Source organism: Lissotriton vulgaris, chromosome 2_1 (assembly GCF_964263255.1).
Source record: "Lissotriton vulgaris chromosome 2_1, aLisVul1.2, whole genome shotgun sequence".
NCBI lineage: Eukaryota > Metazoa > Chordata > Amphibia > Caudata > Salamandridae > Lissotriton > Lissotriton vulgaris.
This window is the reverse complement of record NC_141687.1, coordinates 595,225,962-595,246,435: the sequence shown is the minus strand read 5'-3', so window position 1 is coordinate 595,246,435 and position 20,474 is coordinate 595,225,962. Positions and strand designations below refer to the sequence as shown.

At 44.4% G+C, this 20,474-nt stretch overlaps 1 protein-coding gene across 1 annotated transcript in view; it reads right to left on the bottom strand.

Annotated features, from left to right (window-relative positions):
• Positions 1-1,698: 1,698 nt before the first annotated feature.
• The window catches only part of HCRTR1 (hypocretin receptor 1), a 201,675-nt gene continuing 182,899 nt past the window's right edge, over positions 1,699-20,474 (bottom strand). The window contains exons 5-8 of the mRNA XM_086954116.1: positions 16,962-17,077; positions 12,762-12,982; positions 10,196-10,317; positions 1,699-1,871 (exon numbers count right to left, since the gene is read on the bottom strand). Coding sequence (XP_086810242.1) covers positions 1,699-1,871; positions 10,196-10,317; positions 12,762-12,982; positions 16,962-17,077 — 632 coding nt within the window. The remainder of the gene's footprint in view (positions 1,872-10,195; positions 10,318-12,761; positions 12,983-16,961; positions 17,078-20,474) is intronic.

Here is a 20,474-nt window from a genome sequence, read left to right as displayed (position 1 = left end):
ATAGAGCCATAGAGCTCATTTGCTAGAGAGTACCAAGGAAAGGTTTTGGGTGGTATAGTTCAGGAATGTTTTAAAACTTCTGCATAAGGAGATGAATTGCATTGCGGAGTTCAAGAGGAAAGAATGGAAGTTAACTCTGATAAATAGAGACATTGTACATGAACTATAACAGCTGCCTCAACGAATGTCATTCCAGAGGCCGGGTTTAAAGGGAGGAAATAGTGTGCATTGGTGTGAGCAGACAGGAGTATACAGGGAGGGCTGTGTGAATGTGCCAGCGGGGGTGTCAGTGGAAAGTCGCACGAGAACAAAAGTGATGAGTGGTATTTACAATTTATGATTAGATGAGAAATGTGGGTAGAAGAAATTGAAGGTACCAAGAGAGGTTCAGCCGTGGTCCACGTGTGGGCAGGCTGGCTGTGAGACCGATAATCCTGGATTGTAGAAGACCAGTAGAGTGGATCGGTATTGCCTGTACTGGACCTCTTATGGCCTCTTGGAAGATATTAAATGCACTGATTAAGAAAGTTGTGGAATTGGTAGAAGGGTCAGGAGTTAGTCAAATGTGGGGTGGATTGATAAGTTTGGAGGGAGAGTTCTAGTAATTTCATGTATTTGTTTGACAGCAAGGACATATTAGTGTGTAAGGACAGTGTGGCTGGCAATGCCTATTGTTACTTCTACCCTCTCTGTATGCAACTTTAAGAGTGTGTCTGCATCTCATTTACCCTGTCCCAAAGCCTCTCTCACTGTCCCATGGGTCCATTGCATCAGTTAACCCCTCCACTCCCTGCCCCCGACTGCCCTTATGGTAATCATCTATTTATCCTTCAGATCGAATTCATACATGAATCTTTCCTCTGAGGTCTGCAGTGTTAGCCCACGAGGACCGGGTCTATTCCAAGTTTAAAGAATATCTACAAGGATAAACGTTTGCATAGTGTGTGTTCGCCCTGACAATCTGGCCCAGATTCCTCCGTGTTGGTTCAGCGGTGGTCACTAGTGTGTAATTTCATCGTCTCGTCAGATGGAAGCTTAAAGAAATGCGCAGGGAGACGAGCAGGTTTGGCCATGACCCGTGTTGGTTTAAGCTGTTTGGTGACAAGGGCTTCTGTAACGCCTCAAAGTTGCCTGATTACCATGTACAGCTTCATTTATGAACAATGTTCTGGGTGGTTCCTACATCTCTTACTCCACAGCCAGTTTACCGTGTATTGTGGGTGGCTTTCGTTTCTCTGGTGACAGCGCCTAGAGGTTACTTACTAGTAGCAGCATGAAGCATTGCCACTCAAGAGACACTTGCAGAGGAACTCTGCCTGTAGAACTTGCACGTTCTCATTGTATATGTTTAGTTAACATTTTGTTTGTTTGTGCCTGTCAGATCGAGACTGGTGGTTGTCCACTGAAGCTTGCAATGTGGTACTCTCCAAACCCTTCTTGGCATGAGGGCCTCTCGCTCCTAGCTGCGTCCCCTTCTCTTGACGTCGCTGATACTGCTGCTAGGACATCCGGTTGTGCTTGACATGACCTTCCTGATAAGGTGATCTTGGTACTTGGCAGCCCAAGGATTGAGGAGAACAGACAAGAGTCCCAAATGCCTTGCAGTGCCAAGAGTACTTTGCCTGAACGAGGGTCCTGGCTGGAGGATCTCAGCTGGCTCCGCTGCAGCCACCCAAGATGATGCATGATCTGCCATCCTTATGTCAGGCCAGTGGTGATGCTGGTTAACACCACCTGCTCAGAGGCTTTGGAGGTGCTGTGCCTCTTGCAGTGTGTAGTGAGACTCTTTTGGCTGGCGGATTGCCTACTCATGACCGCAAAGTAGCTGAAGCAGCAGGAGAAGGCAGCTTTGAACTGTTCCCGGAACTTCCCTGGCAAAGGAAGGAAAAAAAATATAAGTGAGGCTTAAAGGAGGGTTGGCATCAAAAGAAATAATTAAGTGCAAGGGGTTACGACTATTTCACACAGTAAATCACACAATCACATAACACGTGTTTTTGTAGAGCAAACCATTAAGTGCCTCATGGCACTTTCTTTCAACTGCAGATTCTTTATCCTTGAAGTGACCTTGCTACAGCAACTTTTTTAAACTCAGTGCCACATTTGTCCAAGGATATCACACTTATGCTGCATAACCTGGAACAGACCCATTGTTCATAAATGGCCCTGCAACTTCTTTGCCAGTTTCCTATCGGCCACTCAGGTGTTGGGACCACAGACATGCTAGAAGCCCTGTCCACTAGCACTAAAGGTCAGTCGATTTCAAAGCCCATTTCGCTTTTTCTTATTTATTAATTGTACTTTGGCTCCTCACCCTGAGTAAATGTTGTTCATGCTTCAAGAGTTGCTGCAAAAGATGAGGTTTAAGATTGACGCCCATTACCCATCTACCTGGTATATGGCTGCTCGGCGTGACAGTCCGAAATGCAATGTAATGCTCGTCTTCGCAACCCTAATATCCGGAGGAGAAAACAGATTATTTGTTAAATTTTGGCTTCAGATAGTAAAGGCAATGAGAATGAAGAATGGCTTGTTCATGCCTCTTTTGACACTTCCATCTGAGTCCCTTTGTAGAGGAGGAGGTGGATATTAGAGGGGATCAACTACAAAGAAACATAGAAAGAAGAAATCGAGATCCCAGAGTGAAGATTCATCTTCCAAATATAAGTATTCCAATCAAAACAGGGAAAACAAGTATTCTATCACCAGACCATGAGGATGAACCAGCAAGATATTTGGAGTCGCTTACTGATTAAGTCCTGGAGCTGGTGTTGAGCCTGGCCTCCAGCGAGGAGGAGGCAGTGTTGTCTTTAGTGAAAGCTGTTCCTAAAAAGGGAAAGATTCTTGGCATGGGAAGGGAAATATTGTAGCGATCCGTATCCACCGTAGAGCTTGATTGTCCTTCGTACCCATGAGCCTGGTCCATAGTGCAAATTCAAGGTAATGGCACCACAGATGCCAGGGAGATCATTGACCTAAAATAGGTTCACTATGGAGGGGCGTACAGAGAATTTGCCTAAGGCTGAACTCAAGACGAAGGGTGGCTACCGCTGAAGCTGCCAGTCTACAGGGACTGTGTGAATGTATTTGTTACATTGTGCCTTATGGTGGTTCCTTCAATGCCTCAGACGGCACACATAGCCCTCTCTTTAGTGCCAAGGCAGAAGTCAGGGCCAGAAATCTAGCCTGCTCCTAAAACTGATGTCATATTTTGATAAGAGCTGCAATTTGGGCAGTCTGGTGAATAGACTGTAACTACCACACTACACTTTTGAGAAGGACTAAGTCCCCTCTCGGCTTGTAATTGCTGTTTATGCTGGAAGTGGATATGCATGCCAAAGTGACTGATGTTTTGCTCAAGCCTTATGATATTTGTCCTTCCCAGTTACTTGGTTTTCTGGAGTTCCACGCAGATAAACTGGAGATGTGGTGCGGGCACCCATGCGTACTCTTTGCATAACTGTACTGCTGAAGTTTAGATCAACTGTGAGGAATCCCTTACCTTGCTAATCACCCAAAAGTAGACTTCGCTTTGGGTCATGTAGCTAATGCACGAATAAGGCCTAATGCTTTTCCAACATAGTCTAAGAATAGAGAGTCCATGAGGCTGGTCCTGTTGCAAAGAATACTCTGGACTCTGTGAGCACTCCAGGTGATACCAGAAGATACCAGTAGTCGCTGCAGCAGATAATTCTTTATGTCTTTAGACTTCGCAGGTTCCTTAGTAACTGTCTCTGGATGCTACAAAATGAGACTGGGTAACTTGACACGAGTAGCCGTAAGTTTGATTTGGCTGCCCCCTTGATGAGACCGCGCCATAGGTTTCCAGTCTCAGCAAGGGATCAAATCAAAACGCTCCATATTGGTCATCAAGGAAGGAATAAAAGGTATGGAAATAAGCAAATAGAAAGCTCCCCTTCTCATAGGAGCACTCTCCCATGGCGAGGAGAGTATTTAGCAGTTTTCACTGCCCCTTACCACCAGGGATTCCCTGGCGGTGACGGGCAGTGGAAGGTGACTGTCATTCCGCCCATCTAAATTAGGTGGGTTGGTGGGCGGAATGACAGGTCAGCCTCCACCAGCCTTTACTCCGCAGGCCGTTAGAGCGGATAAACCAGCGCGGAGATGGAGTAGTCTCTGCCGTGATTAACCCTAAGGTCCACCCGCATTTAAATTTGCCAGGCGGACCGCATTCTTGGTGGTAAGAATACTTCATCACTAGTGTGACGGAGCATCCTTATTGGTAAGAAATAGATCGCCCCTTAGATTTGATCATTTCATGGAATTTCTTTCTAAAAGTAAATGTCTGCATCTAGCCTCATTCTTCATGCACTGAATAAAATCTGTTTAAATCCATTCTAAACATTTGTGTGGGATTTTATGGCATAACAATGCTGGACGCTTAAAACCACGGAACTTCGGGGCTTATTAAGAAGCCCTGTGCACCGCCCATGCGTCACTTTTAGTATGGGGAAAAGTGACGTACATGTGACGCAAGGGGCTTGCAAATAAATCCGTTCTTTTCCAGAGATTAATGCGGCCTGGATGACGCATTATCCAGCCAGATCCAGAGCAGATGATTTAGTGTCTCCACAGAGAACTCAGCAGGTCATTCACATTTGACTCACCGAGAACATGTTTGACAGAGTGTTAGGGATTTATACTGGGTGCGCAGGTTTATCGTTTTTAGGTTTGGCTCGATCAATTGTTGCCAACTCTTTGAAATATACACATAGTGGGCTTTGAATGTTCCCAGAGGAGTACTTCTATTTCAACTAATGCTATTAGTTTTGTGGTGTATCATCCTGCTTCCGATGGAGTACACTGCGTTGCATGCACAGTCATTTTGCAATTTAAAGGCAATCGGAATTATCACACATTAAAGGGCTAGATGTAGGTAATTTGGATGTACCGATTCACAAATACCGAATTTTACCGATTCGGTATTTATGAATCGGTAAATCCAATGTAGGTAATAATTCTGTAAAAAATACCGAATCGGTAGGATTTGGCTTTTACCGAATCGGTATTTACCGATTTGGTATTTGCCATTGATTCCTATGGGCCTGGAGGCCCATAGGAATGAATGTCAATTACCGAATCGGACACCCTGTTGCACCCCTGATCAGTGCTTGTGTGCCATGTGGCACACATACATGCCCTTAGGTCATGTATGTGTGCCACATGGCGCAGGTGTAAATGCACATATTTTCATTTACATAGGAATTCGTTATTTACCACCAACTAATAGTTGGTGGTAAATAATGAATCCTTAAAGCCCTGTAGCACTGTTTACAGTGCCACCTACATTACAAAATACAGATTTGGTAATTTTACCGAATCGGTAAAATTACCGATTCGGTAAAATTACCGAATCTGTATTTTGAGATGCCCTACATCTCAGTATCCAAATACCGGTCGGTAACGGCCGAAAATCGGTATTTTCGGCCGTTACCGACCAGTATTTGGATACCTACATCTAGCCCTAAATTACTTATTTTGTAGATGCATTGTATGTAGAAAGCAATCTATTTTTAGTTTTGATTCTCACTGCAGCAGGCTTTTGAAAAGATATTTTTGGCCGGACGTAAAATGCAAGCCAACCAGTAGTTTGCCAATGCTTGTAAGTTTATTTTTTTTCAGTAGTAAAGGTTGACACAGTTGTCATTCTACGATGTAGAAGTCTCCAGAAGTTGCCAGTTAAGACAGCATGTCCACTGCCCTCCTTTAAAGCCATTAAATTAAGGCTGAGATAGTGTGTATTTTTATGAGAAAAATGCCATTGCTAACCCTGCACCCAGTGCACATGTGCGAGAAAGGTGCAGCTGCTATCTGGTAAGTGTGGAAATACTTAGAAGTACTTTGGGCCTTATTTATGAGGCCCTTACGCTGCCGTTGCGTCACTTTTTGTGACGCTGCAGAGGCATATCAAATATGCCACACTGCGCCATATTTGGTACAAAGTGGCGCATCTAGGCAGATGCGTCACTTTGCAAATCCCTGCGCTACTTTATACCTGCAACAGGTATAATGTATGCAGGGTGGTTGCTCTGGCACAGAAAAGACTTGTAGAAGTGTTGCAGTGAAATCTATGAGATTTCACTGAGACACTTCTACCGCCTCACTGCGTCAAATCCTTACGCCTGCCTGAAGCAGGCGTAACTTTTCACATGGGGCTTGCCCCATGTGAAATTACACATCTCCGGAGTTGCATCTGTTTCCAGACAAACTCCAGCAATGCGCCATTTTTCGCAGACAGATAGGTCAGGATTCCTGACATCTGTCAATCCTTGTGATATGGTGCGCTGTACAGTAAATATGGCGCATCCATGGTGTCACAAGGAGGGGGGACTGAAAAGTGTTGCAGCGCTGTTTTACCGCAGTGATGTGTATTTTTTCATAAATGAGGGCTTTGATATTTTGCCATTATTACTCACTATATCCCGAATAATGGAGATGGATTTCTGGGGTAAGCATCAGGTAATCTCTGTCGCCATGTCCCACCACACAGTTCTTTATATTCTATGAACTGCACAGCTCACTCTGCAAGTTTCATTCCAGCTTGAACAAACAAGGTTGGTGGGTGGTGCCCAAGAGCAGCCTGAGTGTTCTTTTACAACAGCAAGGCCAGTTATTATGGATAGGAAAGCGGCGCTCCGGATTGTATTTTGTTTGATTTACTGAAAGTACTTGATAGTCAATTTACCCCATTTTTGATCAACTTATTTAATTACGTCTTTTTGGTAGGGAAGAGACCAAAGGCCATATGTATTAAAAAGTCATTTTGCGATTCTCAAATAGCGATTTTTTGCGAATCGATATTTGAGAATCTCAAAATGCTATGTATGTAGGATTTCAATAAATTTTGCAAATCCTACATATTCCTTAAATGCGAATCGCAAATCGCGATTCACAATAAGGAATACCTCCCCATTCATTCCTATGGGCCTAGAGTCCCATGGGAATGAATGGGAAGACATTCTCAATTTGCGATTAGCAATTAGCGAATCGGAAACTGAGAATGCAATTTCAAGGGTGCAAGAGTGTCAAAATGACACCCGGTTGCACCCCTGAAATAAGCATGGGTACACATGTGGCGTCACATTGCACTTTGAAAAATGTAAATAAGTGCATTTTTCAAAGAAATCGCAAATTACCACCAACTTGAAGTTGGTGGTAATTTGCGATTCCCTAAGGTCAATTTGCACTTTTTTGTTTTTTCTTACATTGCATTTAAGGAATCGCAAAATTTGCGATTCCTTAAATGCTATTGCAAAATAAGGAATTGCAAATTTTGCGATTCCTTATTTTGCCTTAATATATACCATTTGGCAAAATTGCATTCGCAAACGCCGAAACTCTGCGAATTTCGGCTTTTGCGAATGCAATTTTGCTTGATACATATGGCCCATAGTGATTGACCCACAAATTATTACAAACGCAGATCCCAAAAAGAAAACATTATTTTATCTAAATTTGTTGATAACAAAACAGGTATTTAACTATTGGAATAAGAACTCCTCACCCAAACTAACCGATTGGGACTGAGCAGGGAAACATACATATACTTTAGATATAAACACAGTTAGCAGTGCAAAGGGGTCTTTTTAGTCACTTTACAAAGTCAGGCTAAGAAATTTTAAACCTCGAGGTGGTTGATTATGCCCAAATATAACACTGATCTCAGGGAGTAAAAACCTAGCGAAGTGTCTGTAACAACCAGGGCCAAGTAAATTACCTATTTATGGTCCTCCAAGTTGACTTCGCAGACATGACAGGAGCAGTCTCTGGGTTTACTGACCACCTGCAAGAGGATCTTCAACGCCTAGGGAGTGCGGCATGTTTTGATTCCATTATTAAAAACCATGGCCGTCTTTAGGGCAGTGCGACTGGTGCGGCCGCACTGGGCACTGACCTGCAGAGGGGGGCGCTGTGACCTCACAGGGGCACTGTGCTTAGCAATATCTTATGATAGGAGATATGAGGGGCACTTTTGCAGGTGGTAGTGAGAGAATCGAGGAGGCGGTCAAGGGAGAGGGCGCCAAAAGTGATTGTGGCACCTGGTGCCACCAGCGCTAAAGCCAGCCCTGTAAATAACGGCATGAGCGTGTTGTTTCCATTGTGACATCACCTCGTGAGGCTGCGAACATTGAACTGAGCTACTGCGCCTCATTTCTGAATTGTTGTTATGTGTGACTGTGTGTGTTTACGGTGTTTCAATGTGGGCTTATAGGTCTCTGGCATTTGACTTCCAATTAAATTTGTCTACTTTTGTATGTTTGGAATATAGACATAGCAAATTATTATAGGATGTTGTTTTAAAGTATCCTGATCGGAGTTTTCTTCTTTAAGGTTTAGCTTTACCAAACTCTTTTTGTGCTTGGATGCTTATTGCCTGGCTGTTGTGTTTTATCTCTTTGTTGTGTTTGTTGCATCACAAATGCATTGGAAGTGAGAGCAAGATTTCCTTCTCAGAGCCATTGTTTATTTCATGTGCCTGCCTCACTCACCCCTGTTTAGTGGGATCTGTGCCTTTCCATGTCTCGACCAACCTTATGTTATAGCAAATTGCTGGTGGTTTGGTTACATGTTATCCAGTACCTTTGGCAACACTAGCGTAACTCGTCATGCCAATACAGATCACTTTATCTAGAGTAATAATACATTCAGGTGATTCTTTACATATCTTGCCAAATGATGCACACTAAGGGGTGCAGCACACTTAAAGATCTCAGCCCGTCTCAAACCGGCTACATCCAGGACTCCAGCTGTGAAGCCTCCATAATTCCAAGAAAGGCCACCAGGTACTCAGGCTCACAGGTTTTCCCAGAAGTACTGATTACAAAAAACAGGTTCTCTTTGATATCCTGGCAGTAAGGTGAGTTACCCCATATCTTGCTGGCACCAATGACATCCACTCCCTCCTCGACACCGATGACATCCGCTCCTTCCTAAAAAGGGGCGAAACAGCAGCCCTCATCCTCCTGGACCTCAGACTCCTTCGACACCATCTCCCACCGCACCCTGAGCGTGTGATGCCAGCATCCGCGACAAAGCCCTGGACTGGATATGCTCCTTCCTCACTGGTAGAACATTGAGTCAGACCACCACCGTTCCTCTCAGAACCCACAGAGATCGACTGTGGAGACCCCCAGGGCTCCTCCCTGAACCCAACTCTCTTCAATGTCTACATGCCCCTCTCGCAGACCTCATCAGGAACCATTAAATCAAAGTGGTCTCCTACGCCGATGACACCCAGCTGATCCTCTCCCTCACCAACCAGCCCACAATTGCCAGAAAGAACTCCCACCGCGGAATGAAGGACATCGCCACCTGGATGAGAGACAGCTGCCTCAAGCTCAACTCAGACAAGACTGAAGTCCTCATCCTGGGGCCCATCACCTTTGCTTGGGATGACTTTTGGTAGCCTGCCGCTATAGGAACCCTCCCGGTCCACACCCACGGACCATGAACGAAACCTCTGCATAATACTCGACTCCTCGCTCACTATCAGCAGCCGGATAAACGCTGTCTCCTCATCATGCTTCCAAACTCTTCACCTGCTTCGAAAGACCTTCAGATGAATCCCCAACGAGTCCAGAAAGACGTTCACTCATGCAGTCATCAGCATCAGACTCGACTACAGCAACACACTCTACGTAGGCATCACCCAGAAACTTCTCAGGAAACTACAGAACTTTCAACACGCCGCAGCCAGACTGGTTCTCAAAGTCACTCACCACAGCCACATCACAGAACACCTGCAAGAACTCCACTGCCTCCCAGTCAACAACAAAAGAGGCACTTTGAAACTCTTCACAGACACCTACAAAGCCCTCCACAACACCGGACCAGCATACCTAAACCACGCCTCTCATTCCATGTACCCACCAGACACCTCCACTCCACCCATCTGGCCCTTGCCACCGTACAATATATCCACAAGACCAGGACTGGAGGAAGATCCTTCTCCCACCTCGCTGCTAAGACCTGGAACACCCTTCCTCTCCACCTCAGGCAATCCCCGTTGCTGACCCATTTCAGACAGGATCTCAAGACCTGGCTCTTTGACTAACCTCGGCGCCTAGACAGACCTGCAGTGCCCCCTTACGCCACAGCGCCTTGAGACCCTCATGAATGAGTAGCCAGGCTCTACAAATACTGATTGATTGATATCTAGGATAGATCTACTTACCGCTCAGAAAATTGTAGATGATGGGGTTGGCAGCACTGTTGGCGTAAACAAGCCAATGGGAGAAGGTGAACCAGGCGTAAATGGCTTCTCTGTCGTTGGTGTTTCTGAACATCCCAAACACCCTGGTAAACACGAGAGTAAAATGTTATCATAGGTGCTCTGTTGGAGGCGCTGAAAAGAAGGAGCTTGTAATACAATTATCATAGTCTGTGTTGAAGATTTCAGGCAGAGTTTAGAGGGAGCTGAACAGGACAACAGAACACAGAGCATACAGCTTACAAGGAGTTAATAGAAAATGTAAAAACAGGGGAGAAACACGTCAGAGTAAAATCTAGATTATAAGAGTTGAGGGTACAACATGGGTCCGACATTGTACTTACAGACGATAGTAAGTTGTTTCTGTGGAGGAAGGGCGATGGCTTAGATGGTTACAAGTCTGGGCTGTTTACACTGAGACGTCCCTTTATGGTTAATGTATGACTGTGATGGTAAGCGGTCTCGGAATGATCTTTTGAACACTGAGGACCCGATTCACAAAGGTAAACTTACACTTTTGTGTAAGATCACTCATTTTCACTATTCACAAATAAATGCTTTAGTGGTACAGGTGATTTAATAGTAGGTGTATGAGTGCGGAGACTCCACAGTCCAGGTGGAGAACTCTGCATGTAAAAAGATCTTTTTATGTGTGGAGTTCTACATCCCAGCTGCGGAGTCTCCACCCTCGTAAACTTACTACTAAATCATTTGTTGGTGACTAGTGAAAAAGAGTATACTTATATAAAAGTGCGAGTTTACGTTTGTGAATCGGCCCTGAGTCGTCATCAGCACAGAAGGAGCCATTAATCGATCAGCAGGTTTGACCACGTAGAGTTGAGCTGAGCACAGAATTTAGAAGTTGCTGCACATCCTGGCAGATCCAAATGACCAGGAAGTCACATATTTAGTAGACCACAGGGGAACTGGGTAGATTTTTCTACCTTTTTAATAGGAGCGCCTGCTGGTTAGATTTTAAGGTTATGTTGACACACTGCCCTACCAAGTCAAGACCGCAAAAATCCAGAAGTGCTTGGAGACACCAACCTTTAATTTCTCTTGCAATGAAAGTCCCTCACTGCAGCTCCTGACTGCACAAAGGGAGATGACACACCCTCCTGCCCCACCGGCACAAACTTATTCCCCTTGCAATCAAACCCCCTTACAGCAGCTCCTGACTGTATAAAGGGAGATGCTACACCCTCTTGTACCACCTAAACAAACGTATTCTCGTTGCAATCAAAACCCCTTACAGCAGGTCCTGACTGCACACAGGGAGATGCTACACTGTCTTGTCTCACTCAAACAAACTGAACATATCTGCAATAGTTCAATCTCAATGGAGTACTGCAGCACGTCATACACTGAGGATGCAAAGAAAGGCTCGGAAATACTGATGGAATTTCCAGGTCTCACTGTTAGACTTATATAGGGCTGAAGGAAAGAGATGGCGCCCATGAGCCCTGGATGCCGCCTCTAGCTACAGGAAGAAAAGAGAGTAGCATTTAGATCTTAGATCCTTTTTCTTCCTACAGACCTTTTTGAAGGCCGGGTTCTAAGCACAACCTCTTTAATCACTGTACAACGACTAGTTTCTGTGCTCCGGTAGCATAGGTCTACTCAACCACCACCTTCTCACCACCAAACCAGAGGGATACAAGACAATGAACTCTACAGGCAGAGAGATGCTTCAATTAAGAGACGCCATGATGGCGACTGGAGCAAGAGTCTGTAATCCAGAAAGAAACAGAGAAGCGTAATTTTAAAAGACCGCACAGACAAGCTAGCATTCCCAGAGCAAATGCCAATTTGGGTTGTTATTGCCACAGGTCTGAAGGGTTTTCTCTACTCTGAATGTAGTAGACCCAAATGAAAGATTTGAATTTTCACCATCACAAAGTTCATTTACCCGGACGGTGTGGGAAGGAAGGAGCCTGTTAAAATCTGTGCTGAGGTGCAAGCTAGTCTGAACTCTTGAATGTGGGAGTAGAGTGACCCATGCTAAGTAAAGGCATGGCAAGAGGTATGGGATGCAGAAGATCTATGGTCATGTTTACTTTATGAGTTTCCAGACAGTCTTTATGTGGTGCTAGTGTAAAGTCTTCCATGACACTTTCAGCAATGTCCTCTGGCTTCTCCTCAGTTATTTCAGATACCCTTTATACCTTCTCCTACTTCTTTAAAATATTTTCTCCTGATCATTGCCGTCTGTTAAATTGTCTCAATTCATGTGTCTGGCCTGGCACTGCACTCACATCTCTCTGCGTGGAAGTGGCCTTAGGGGGACATGTCGGTGTTACATAAAACACTGAAAAAGGCTCTTTTCACATATTTACTGTTTAAAAACCCTTCACACAACCAGCGACTGCAGTACTACTTGGTGCAAAAGAGGGGGCTCTGGGTGGCGTAGACAGGGCTAAAACGGTGTTAGATATGGGTCACCATCAAAAGATTGTGTGCTGAATATACTAGGACCATAGTAACTGTAAGAAGAAGGTTAGCAGAACCCTCCTACCACCGGCTGTCTTACCTTTTTAGCATGTTCAGGACGCTGATGGGCAGGTAGCACAGAGCGAAAACTGTTAGCACCACCATCAACATCTTGGCCGTCTTTCTGCGCGCCTGCATCTGCTTGATCTCTGCCAGGAAGGCACTGGCTCGCGGCACAGCTTGTTCATATACCTGCTTGACTGAGAGCTGCCCTGAGCCTGCCTTCCACTTCCTGCTGAGGGCAGAAGAAGATCCAGGAATCTGACCGGGATAGAGATAGGACATTTGTAAACAATCAAAACTCACAAATTAACGAGCACGAGAGAGAATGTAAACTGGGAAAGACCCGAGCTATTAGTCTTCCCTGGGAAAGACTCTGGCATCTGACCTTTCCTGGTGGAGATAGGAGGATTGCGGCAAATGACTCAAGCATCTTAGCATGACTGGTGGAGGCTGAACCACCTCGACATTGTTGGGCAGACAGGAGCATCTCTGTTTTGCTGGCACATGATGCTGGTATTCTGAAATTACTGTTGGGGTGGGAATCACTTTAGCATTGCTGGGATAGTTGGAGGGCTGGAGCATTGGTGGGAAAAATTTCAGTATCAGGGCATTACTTGTGGAGGCAAGAGTTTCTGGGCAGGATTGCTCTAAAAGCTGAAGCATTTGGGCATTGCTTGGAAAACAAGCTTCCGAGTCCTGTATTGAGGATAGGGGCACCCAGTCACTGCCGGTGAGAAAAAGGAGCCTAGGCGCTGGTTCCTGCAGGGGGTATTTAGCAGAAGGGATATTTTAGGCGTATTTAAAGGATCTGAGTAGAGTGATTGGAGGCAAACAGTTATTTGTTACCTTCAGTCACAGTGCAATGAATCTCCAATTCATAACTTCTGGGTAACTGGTGCTAAGAATGGAAAATGCTCGTCATTGCGGTTAAATCTGGGACCTGTTCATGGCATACAGATATATACACAACAGAGATGTAGGTAAACATAATACCGCAGAGTAGAAGGAAAACCAACGCAGTCTTTGTGGGCAAACAAGCCAAGCAATGTACAATCAATGAACCATAGGGGATAACACAAGATGAAAAATAAGTGCCGCTTAAAGGGCGGTCTGAGTGCCGTTCAAAGAAAGTGGAAAAAAACCAATCATAGGGGTATAGGGGCTATCACCCCTGCAGCATCAAGCAGCTGGACTAGGTGGGTTAAGGCACCACTGTCATGTTCGGGTCTGATATCTGAGTGCCTACGGAGGCAGACTCATATTTACTCACACTGCTGGGAAGCATACCAGCTAAGTAAGGGGGCTGATGTACCGGGGGAGATCAGGACAGGGCACTGACACATCAATCCCCTAGGAAGGGGCCATGCATCACGACCAGTACTTAAGGGTGCCAAAGGAAGGGTTCCCACACAGCCTCAAGCACTCCCACTTGGTCACTAAGCTTGTAATTCAGGTGTTCACAGCCCACCACCCTGGCCAGCTCCAAGGGGGTAGGGAGAGAAGGCTGCCTCCAGTGCCACAGAATGCACCTTTGCTGATGTGAGGGGCGTCACCAGCCTTCTCTGGGTGCGTATGTGGGAGTCCGCCAAGTCATGCAAGAGGGTCAAGTGCATTGATGGGCAGATGGGCAGTCTTTGTGATCTCAGAGTCGACCACACAGCAATCAGGTATGATTGGAACGCATTGCCACAGGATTCGCGGTAAGTAGCAGCCTCCGGCTCCACAGCTCCAACATAAAGCATGTGACAAAAGGCTGCCTCTGTGCAATTTCTTGGGAGTCCAATATCAATGTGGAATGACTCTACATTGATAATACACATCAGTCCTAACTGCAATTCCCCTGGCCCTCAGGTAATATTAATTAATAAATATTAATATTACTAATATTACTAATAAGTCTCCCAAAGACTCCATGATTTATCACTCAAATATCAACTTTAAATATATTTTGGATATGCACCCATTTTTCTTAAAACATCAGACTATCAGTCTGAAAATAAATACATTTTTGTCTCAAAACTGCTTTTCGATTTTGCTACACATATATAAATTCAGCCAAGCAAAAACCTTCTAACTAGGTATGCTTGGCTACACAAAGAAAAGCTACTTACAGGTAGCTGGGGAGCTCCAGCAGCTCACAAGCTACTTGTTGGAGAAGCCTGGTAAAACCGTCTATTAAGAGTCATGCACAGTGTTACTTTTTGTCTCTTTTCCTGGTGCATGTATGTTGTATTCTTATCTGTCTTATGCTGGCTTATGGATGATGAATTCTTCCTATCTACCTTAAACACTCATTATTCTTGGTGTCATGTGGCTATCAAATAGTCACAATTGTGAACATCAACATATACCTATTAAACACTGCATTTGAACCAGACTCTGCATTACAGTTTCACCTCTACGTCTAGGGTGTATTTGTTCATTTATTATGGATGGCTTCTATAAGAAGCATCTTTAATTTGCACCAGAATCTAAATTTGGTGACTCGCTGCTATGATGTAGCAAAAGTTGATCATACTCGTTATTCGCTGTTGCTAAAGGCCTTCTAGGCCAGGCTATCTGGGAGTCTCTCTCTGAGCCAGTCAGTGCAGCACTGCATGTCTGCTTTGCCTGAAAGCAGAGTTACAGGAGGAAGAGGAGAGGTAGGTAAGGTGGTGGGGGTTGGTTAAGGATGGCAGGTAAGGTTTTTTCACATTGGGGACAGGGAGGAAACGCTTTATTATGTATGGCACCCCCACTACTTCTTTGCCTGAGCCTAGTGGTTATTAGCAGGGGAAGATGATTTTGGGGGCTATACATAACATAACATTCTAGAGGGGTAACTGTGGGTTCTGGGGATGTTTTTCAGCTTGGGTTTATAGAGTGCAAACCGTGCTAAGGGAGAGCGACAGGTGCATTATTAATAGAATAGGAGCGAATTATTGGTAGTTATGGCTTCCCTAGGAAGAAACTTATCTTGTAATATACAGATTCCATTGGAAGCCTTTAGTGTGACTGACTGAGGTGGAATGTGGTTATTTACTGTGACGCCCCCAAAGTGGGTAACTACTGACGTGAAGTCACTCAAGGGAAGCGATGGGGCTGGAGGATGTGGGCTCTGCTGTGCCTATGCCAACTGCCTTCTCCCCTTTCAGTGCGGGTCTCTACTGCCCTCTGCAGAGAGGGGGTGGGGGGGTGAAGTCGTGTTGGCAAGAGATTCTCAAAGAGCGCTGCCAGTGCTTTGCTAGCTCTCTGTTCTCAGTGTAAGAGTGGGGAGCAATGCTGTGGACTGGGAGGTGGCCGAAATGTACATAAAATGGTGGGGAAAGGTGGTATTTTTAGTTTAGTTCGGGTGTAGTGGTGGAGAGGGTTGTGGGAAGGATGGTGGGGCTGGGTGGCAGGCCAGGAGTTCCATTTTTTATTTCGAGGCAGGAGAAGATATCTCAAGGGTGGACCGGGTGGGTTGTAGGAAGCCAGGTTTCTAATGGGTTGTTTTTAAACACATGTTGTACGTGGTGCACCCATACCCCTTTGCTCCTCCATTCATGTTGTAGGCTGGGGCAGATTTAGGGGGCGATATACAACATAACATTACGGATAGGTAAAATGTGAATAATGGGCGTGTTAGTCACCTTGGATTTGTGAGTGATATCATAGTTAACTCGAGCTTAGCTCTCATTCTGTATTTGATGCCGCTCAGAACCCCTCCATGAAAAACATTGCCATTATGAGGTTACCCAGCTATTATTCTACGTATGGTGTTTTGAATGGATTTTTTAAAGGACGTGAGCTGGCGTCGCTGAATGAGAAGCGAGTATAAATGAGAACAGAGAGTGTTCTCTGTTTCTTAAAGCCAGGAGTTTCAAGGTGTAGGAAATATTTTTGGGGTGGTTTGAGGGTAGGTGAATTCAGACCTGCTCTCTTTACCCCATCAACTCGGAAATGCTGAGTTTATTGGTTGTGTATGTGGGTAACACCATCTCACACACTGGCCTGCTCTGGGTTGTCTCTTCCCCACCCTTAAAAGACTCCACAACAGGGCCGTATGTATGTTTGCCATCTCCTCCCTTGTTTGTAATCGACATCTCTGTAAAAAGCTACCATTGATCACCAACTAGAAAAGCTCCACACTTGGAAGCAGCATACTTTCTCTAATTATTGCTCAACTGCGGGGTTGGGGGGAGTTGGTGTGTCTGTGTGGGTGTGTCTGTCAGCCCTCCTCTGATCTGCCCTCCCCGACCATTGAAAGCCTCCTTACCTGCCGGCACCAGAGCTTGCGGAAGATCTGAAAGTAGGCCACAAACATGAGGCAGAGCGGGGCCAGGTAGGTGACCAGAAAGAAGCAGGTGTGATAGATCTTCGGATAAACGTCATCTGGAAAATTCCAAAAGAGAGGGCTGCATCAGGAGGAGGCTGGGTGAGACCGGTTAGGGCATTGAAGCAAGACCAGAACGACTCTGAGAGTTTATTACACTAATGTGGGGTAGGCCTACAACCATCAGTGTAATCTAAGGCAGTGGTTCCCAAACTTTTGACTCCTGGGGACCCCCATTGAGTGACCACTGGAAGCCGGGGACCCTCAAGCAATCTGTATGATTTCAATTTCAAACATTAAAACAGTAATTCCAAATAAATAAACACAGGTGTGCACACAAAACAAAGGATTTTAGTATTTTATATTGAATGAATGTGTAAAAAAAAACTTTATTGGGAAGGTGGTGCTGCATCTCCGTGACTAACTTTTAAATGGTTGTTTTTTTTTCGCAGGATGAGGCTACTGTTCCTGCCAGAGCCAGACTGGAAACCCAAAGCAGTCCTTGCAAATGTTTTCAGACCAGTCCCCATACGCTGCACACAAGGACCTAATTTATGAAAAGTTACGAATCACTGCGTGAAAACAGCGATGCGTCACTTTTCATTACATCCTCCTTGCGACACCAATGATGCTTCATATTTACAGTATGCCGCATCATGTCGCAAGGAGTTAGATACGTCAGTATTGCTGACGTATCTGTAGGCGCAAAAATGACGCCTTTCTGGAGTGTCTCACAAAAGTGACACAACTCCATCAATGTGTCATTTAACATGGGCAAGTCCCATTTCAAATGTGTCTGTGTCAGTCTTACACCTGCTGTGAGGCATGCGTAAGATATTGACACATTTGCGTCTTAGAAGTGACGCAGTGAAATCTCATAGATTTCACTGCGTCACTTTTACGAGGCTTACATGCGTCAGAACACCCACCCTGCATATATTATACCTGGTGCAGGTATAATGTGGCGCAGGGCTTTACAAAATGACGCATCTACCTAGATGCGTTACTTTGTAAATACGATGCAATATGGCACATTTTTTACGCTACTGGTGCTATACAAAAAGTGACACATCAGCGGCATAAAAGTGACGCAAGGGCTCATAAATAAGCCCCCAAGTGCAGTGGGTGAGCCTAACCACTACAAAGGGGGCTTTGGGAGGCTCCCCCCCAAGAAAATGTAGGAAACAATAGTGCATTCTACAACACATTCATCATTATATATTGAATTGTATTAACTTTTAAAGATAGTAAATGATGACCTTACAATGCACCAGGATACGAAAATCTTTTTTGGAGTTCTTCAATGATTCCCTTATTATCACCCTCCCACAGGGCGGCTCATCTCTCCATAGTCCCTCTGTTACATGCATTTCATTTGTTTCATTTATAGCATCTCTCATACCATTATAGGATATCAGAGCACTTTACAATACACACATATAGGGGCAAATTTACAAGCCCCTTGCGCAACCAGTGCGTCACAAAAAGTGACGCTCTGGCGGCGCATTTTATTGCCCATTATTTACAAGGACAGGAAAAGCTACCCTGCGTGACTTTTCCTGTTCTTGCAAATATGGCCCCTTCGCATGCAACACTTTGCGTGAAAGTTGGGTTCCATGGGTTTTGCTGTGAGTGTTCCCAGGCAACACCCATGAAACCAGACACATTTCCAGATTTACAAGAAATCGCAAATCTGGAAATGCGTCTGAATGCTATGCCTCTCCAGGGAAGGCATAGTGAGGCGCAAGGAGGAGAAATTTATTAATTTCTCCTCGTTTTTTTCCTCTTTCTATGCGTGCTGGATTCTGTAGCACGCGTAGGAAGATGAAATCCCCTCTGGTGATTGTTTATGTGCACAAAGGGAACCTTTACTGCACATAAAAAATCTCCCCACAACGTAGGCATCCTTGCACCATGGTGCATGGTAGCAATTCTTTGCACCAGCGCAGGTGGAGCACAGAGATGCAACATATTGTTTTAAATATGTTGCATCACTGTGCTTTGAAAGTGACTAAGTGTGGTGCAGCCAAATGGCTTGCAGCACTCACTGAGTCACTTTCCTTGTAAATCTGCACCATAGAGAAAATTAATCATACATGTAAATCCGTGTAAAGAAAATGTTACATATGGCAAGGGTGACTACAAGTTGTAGGAATCCCATGTCATTCATACTGGTAGGTATTTTTAAAGAGTGCTTGGTCTGGAGTAGCACAAACTCAGGATTTAGGATATAACACAGTGGTTAGCATTGACTTTACCAATAAAAATGTATTTCCACCCAAGTAAACCTTTTTAGCAGCATCAGGATGATGAAAGACTGGGAAAAAACATAAGTTACTAACTTGTACCATGCAGTTTGCAAGCATCTTTTTGATGCCAGTTTATAGGTCACTGTGCTAGATCACGATTGCCACTTATAAACTGCAAAGTAACAAAAGAATCTCTGTGACAATAGCAGTAACCCACTGATCTATGTAGATAAAACACAGTTTTTAAAAATAAAAGAGGCATATTAACCCTCTGTGCTACATTAGATAAGTCAAAGCTGGCCAAGACTCTCATCTCTCTCCAGCAGGAACATTAATCACTGGAGTTATCTTGACACTTTTATTGTTGCTCGAAAACTGCTAAGTATACAAGGAACTTATCAGTGCTTTTAAAACTGCTGCCTGAGGACCCCCTGGGAATGTGTCAAGGACCCCTGGGGGTCCGCGGACCACAGTTTGGGAAACACTGATCTAAGGCACTGTGAATTTAAAGATTCTGTAATCGGAGAATCCTTATCAAGCTATGTTATAGTCATCAGTCTGTGCATAAAGGAATTTTTCACTTGTTAAGGTACAAATATAATCGGACTACTTGTTGCGCTTCTGGACCAATGTTTCAAATTTCATTTTTCAAGTTAAAGTATGTTTATTTGGACACATTTGCCCTTAAAACGTTATCTTACACATGTAAATACAGATAACAGATAAATTCACTTATATCAGATCTATCCCATTCATTTGTTTCATGTTATTTATAATTGCAATCTGAACGCAATTAACACATCTTAAAAGTGCCTATTGACCATTATTCAATCACCGATTTGCACACCATGATACAATATTTTTTTTAAAAGGTTTTAAAAACGTTTTGCATATATTCATAAACAAAAGACAATCTCTTAAGAGGGATGTGCATTTTCTGTTTAGTAGAAAATATAATTTGCCGTTATTCATCTGTATCAGCATTCCAGCACCAGAAGCATGGGATTAGAGCTTATTCTAAATTTTAAAACCATTAAACGTAAATTATGGTCCATTCAATTATATAGATAGGAAAATCATTCCTTGTCACCTAGCAGCTCTAGTGTTAGCTCCACTGATAACTTATCCTTGATATATTAAAAATCCTGCTTCTGCAATATTGTTTTGGCTGATTTTTTCAGGGCTTTTTTTAGAGGGGAACGATTCC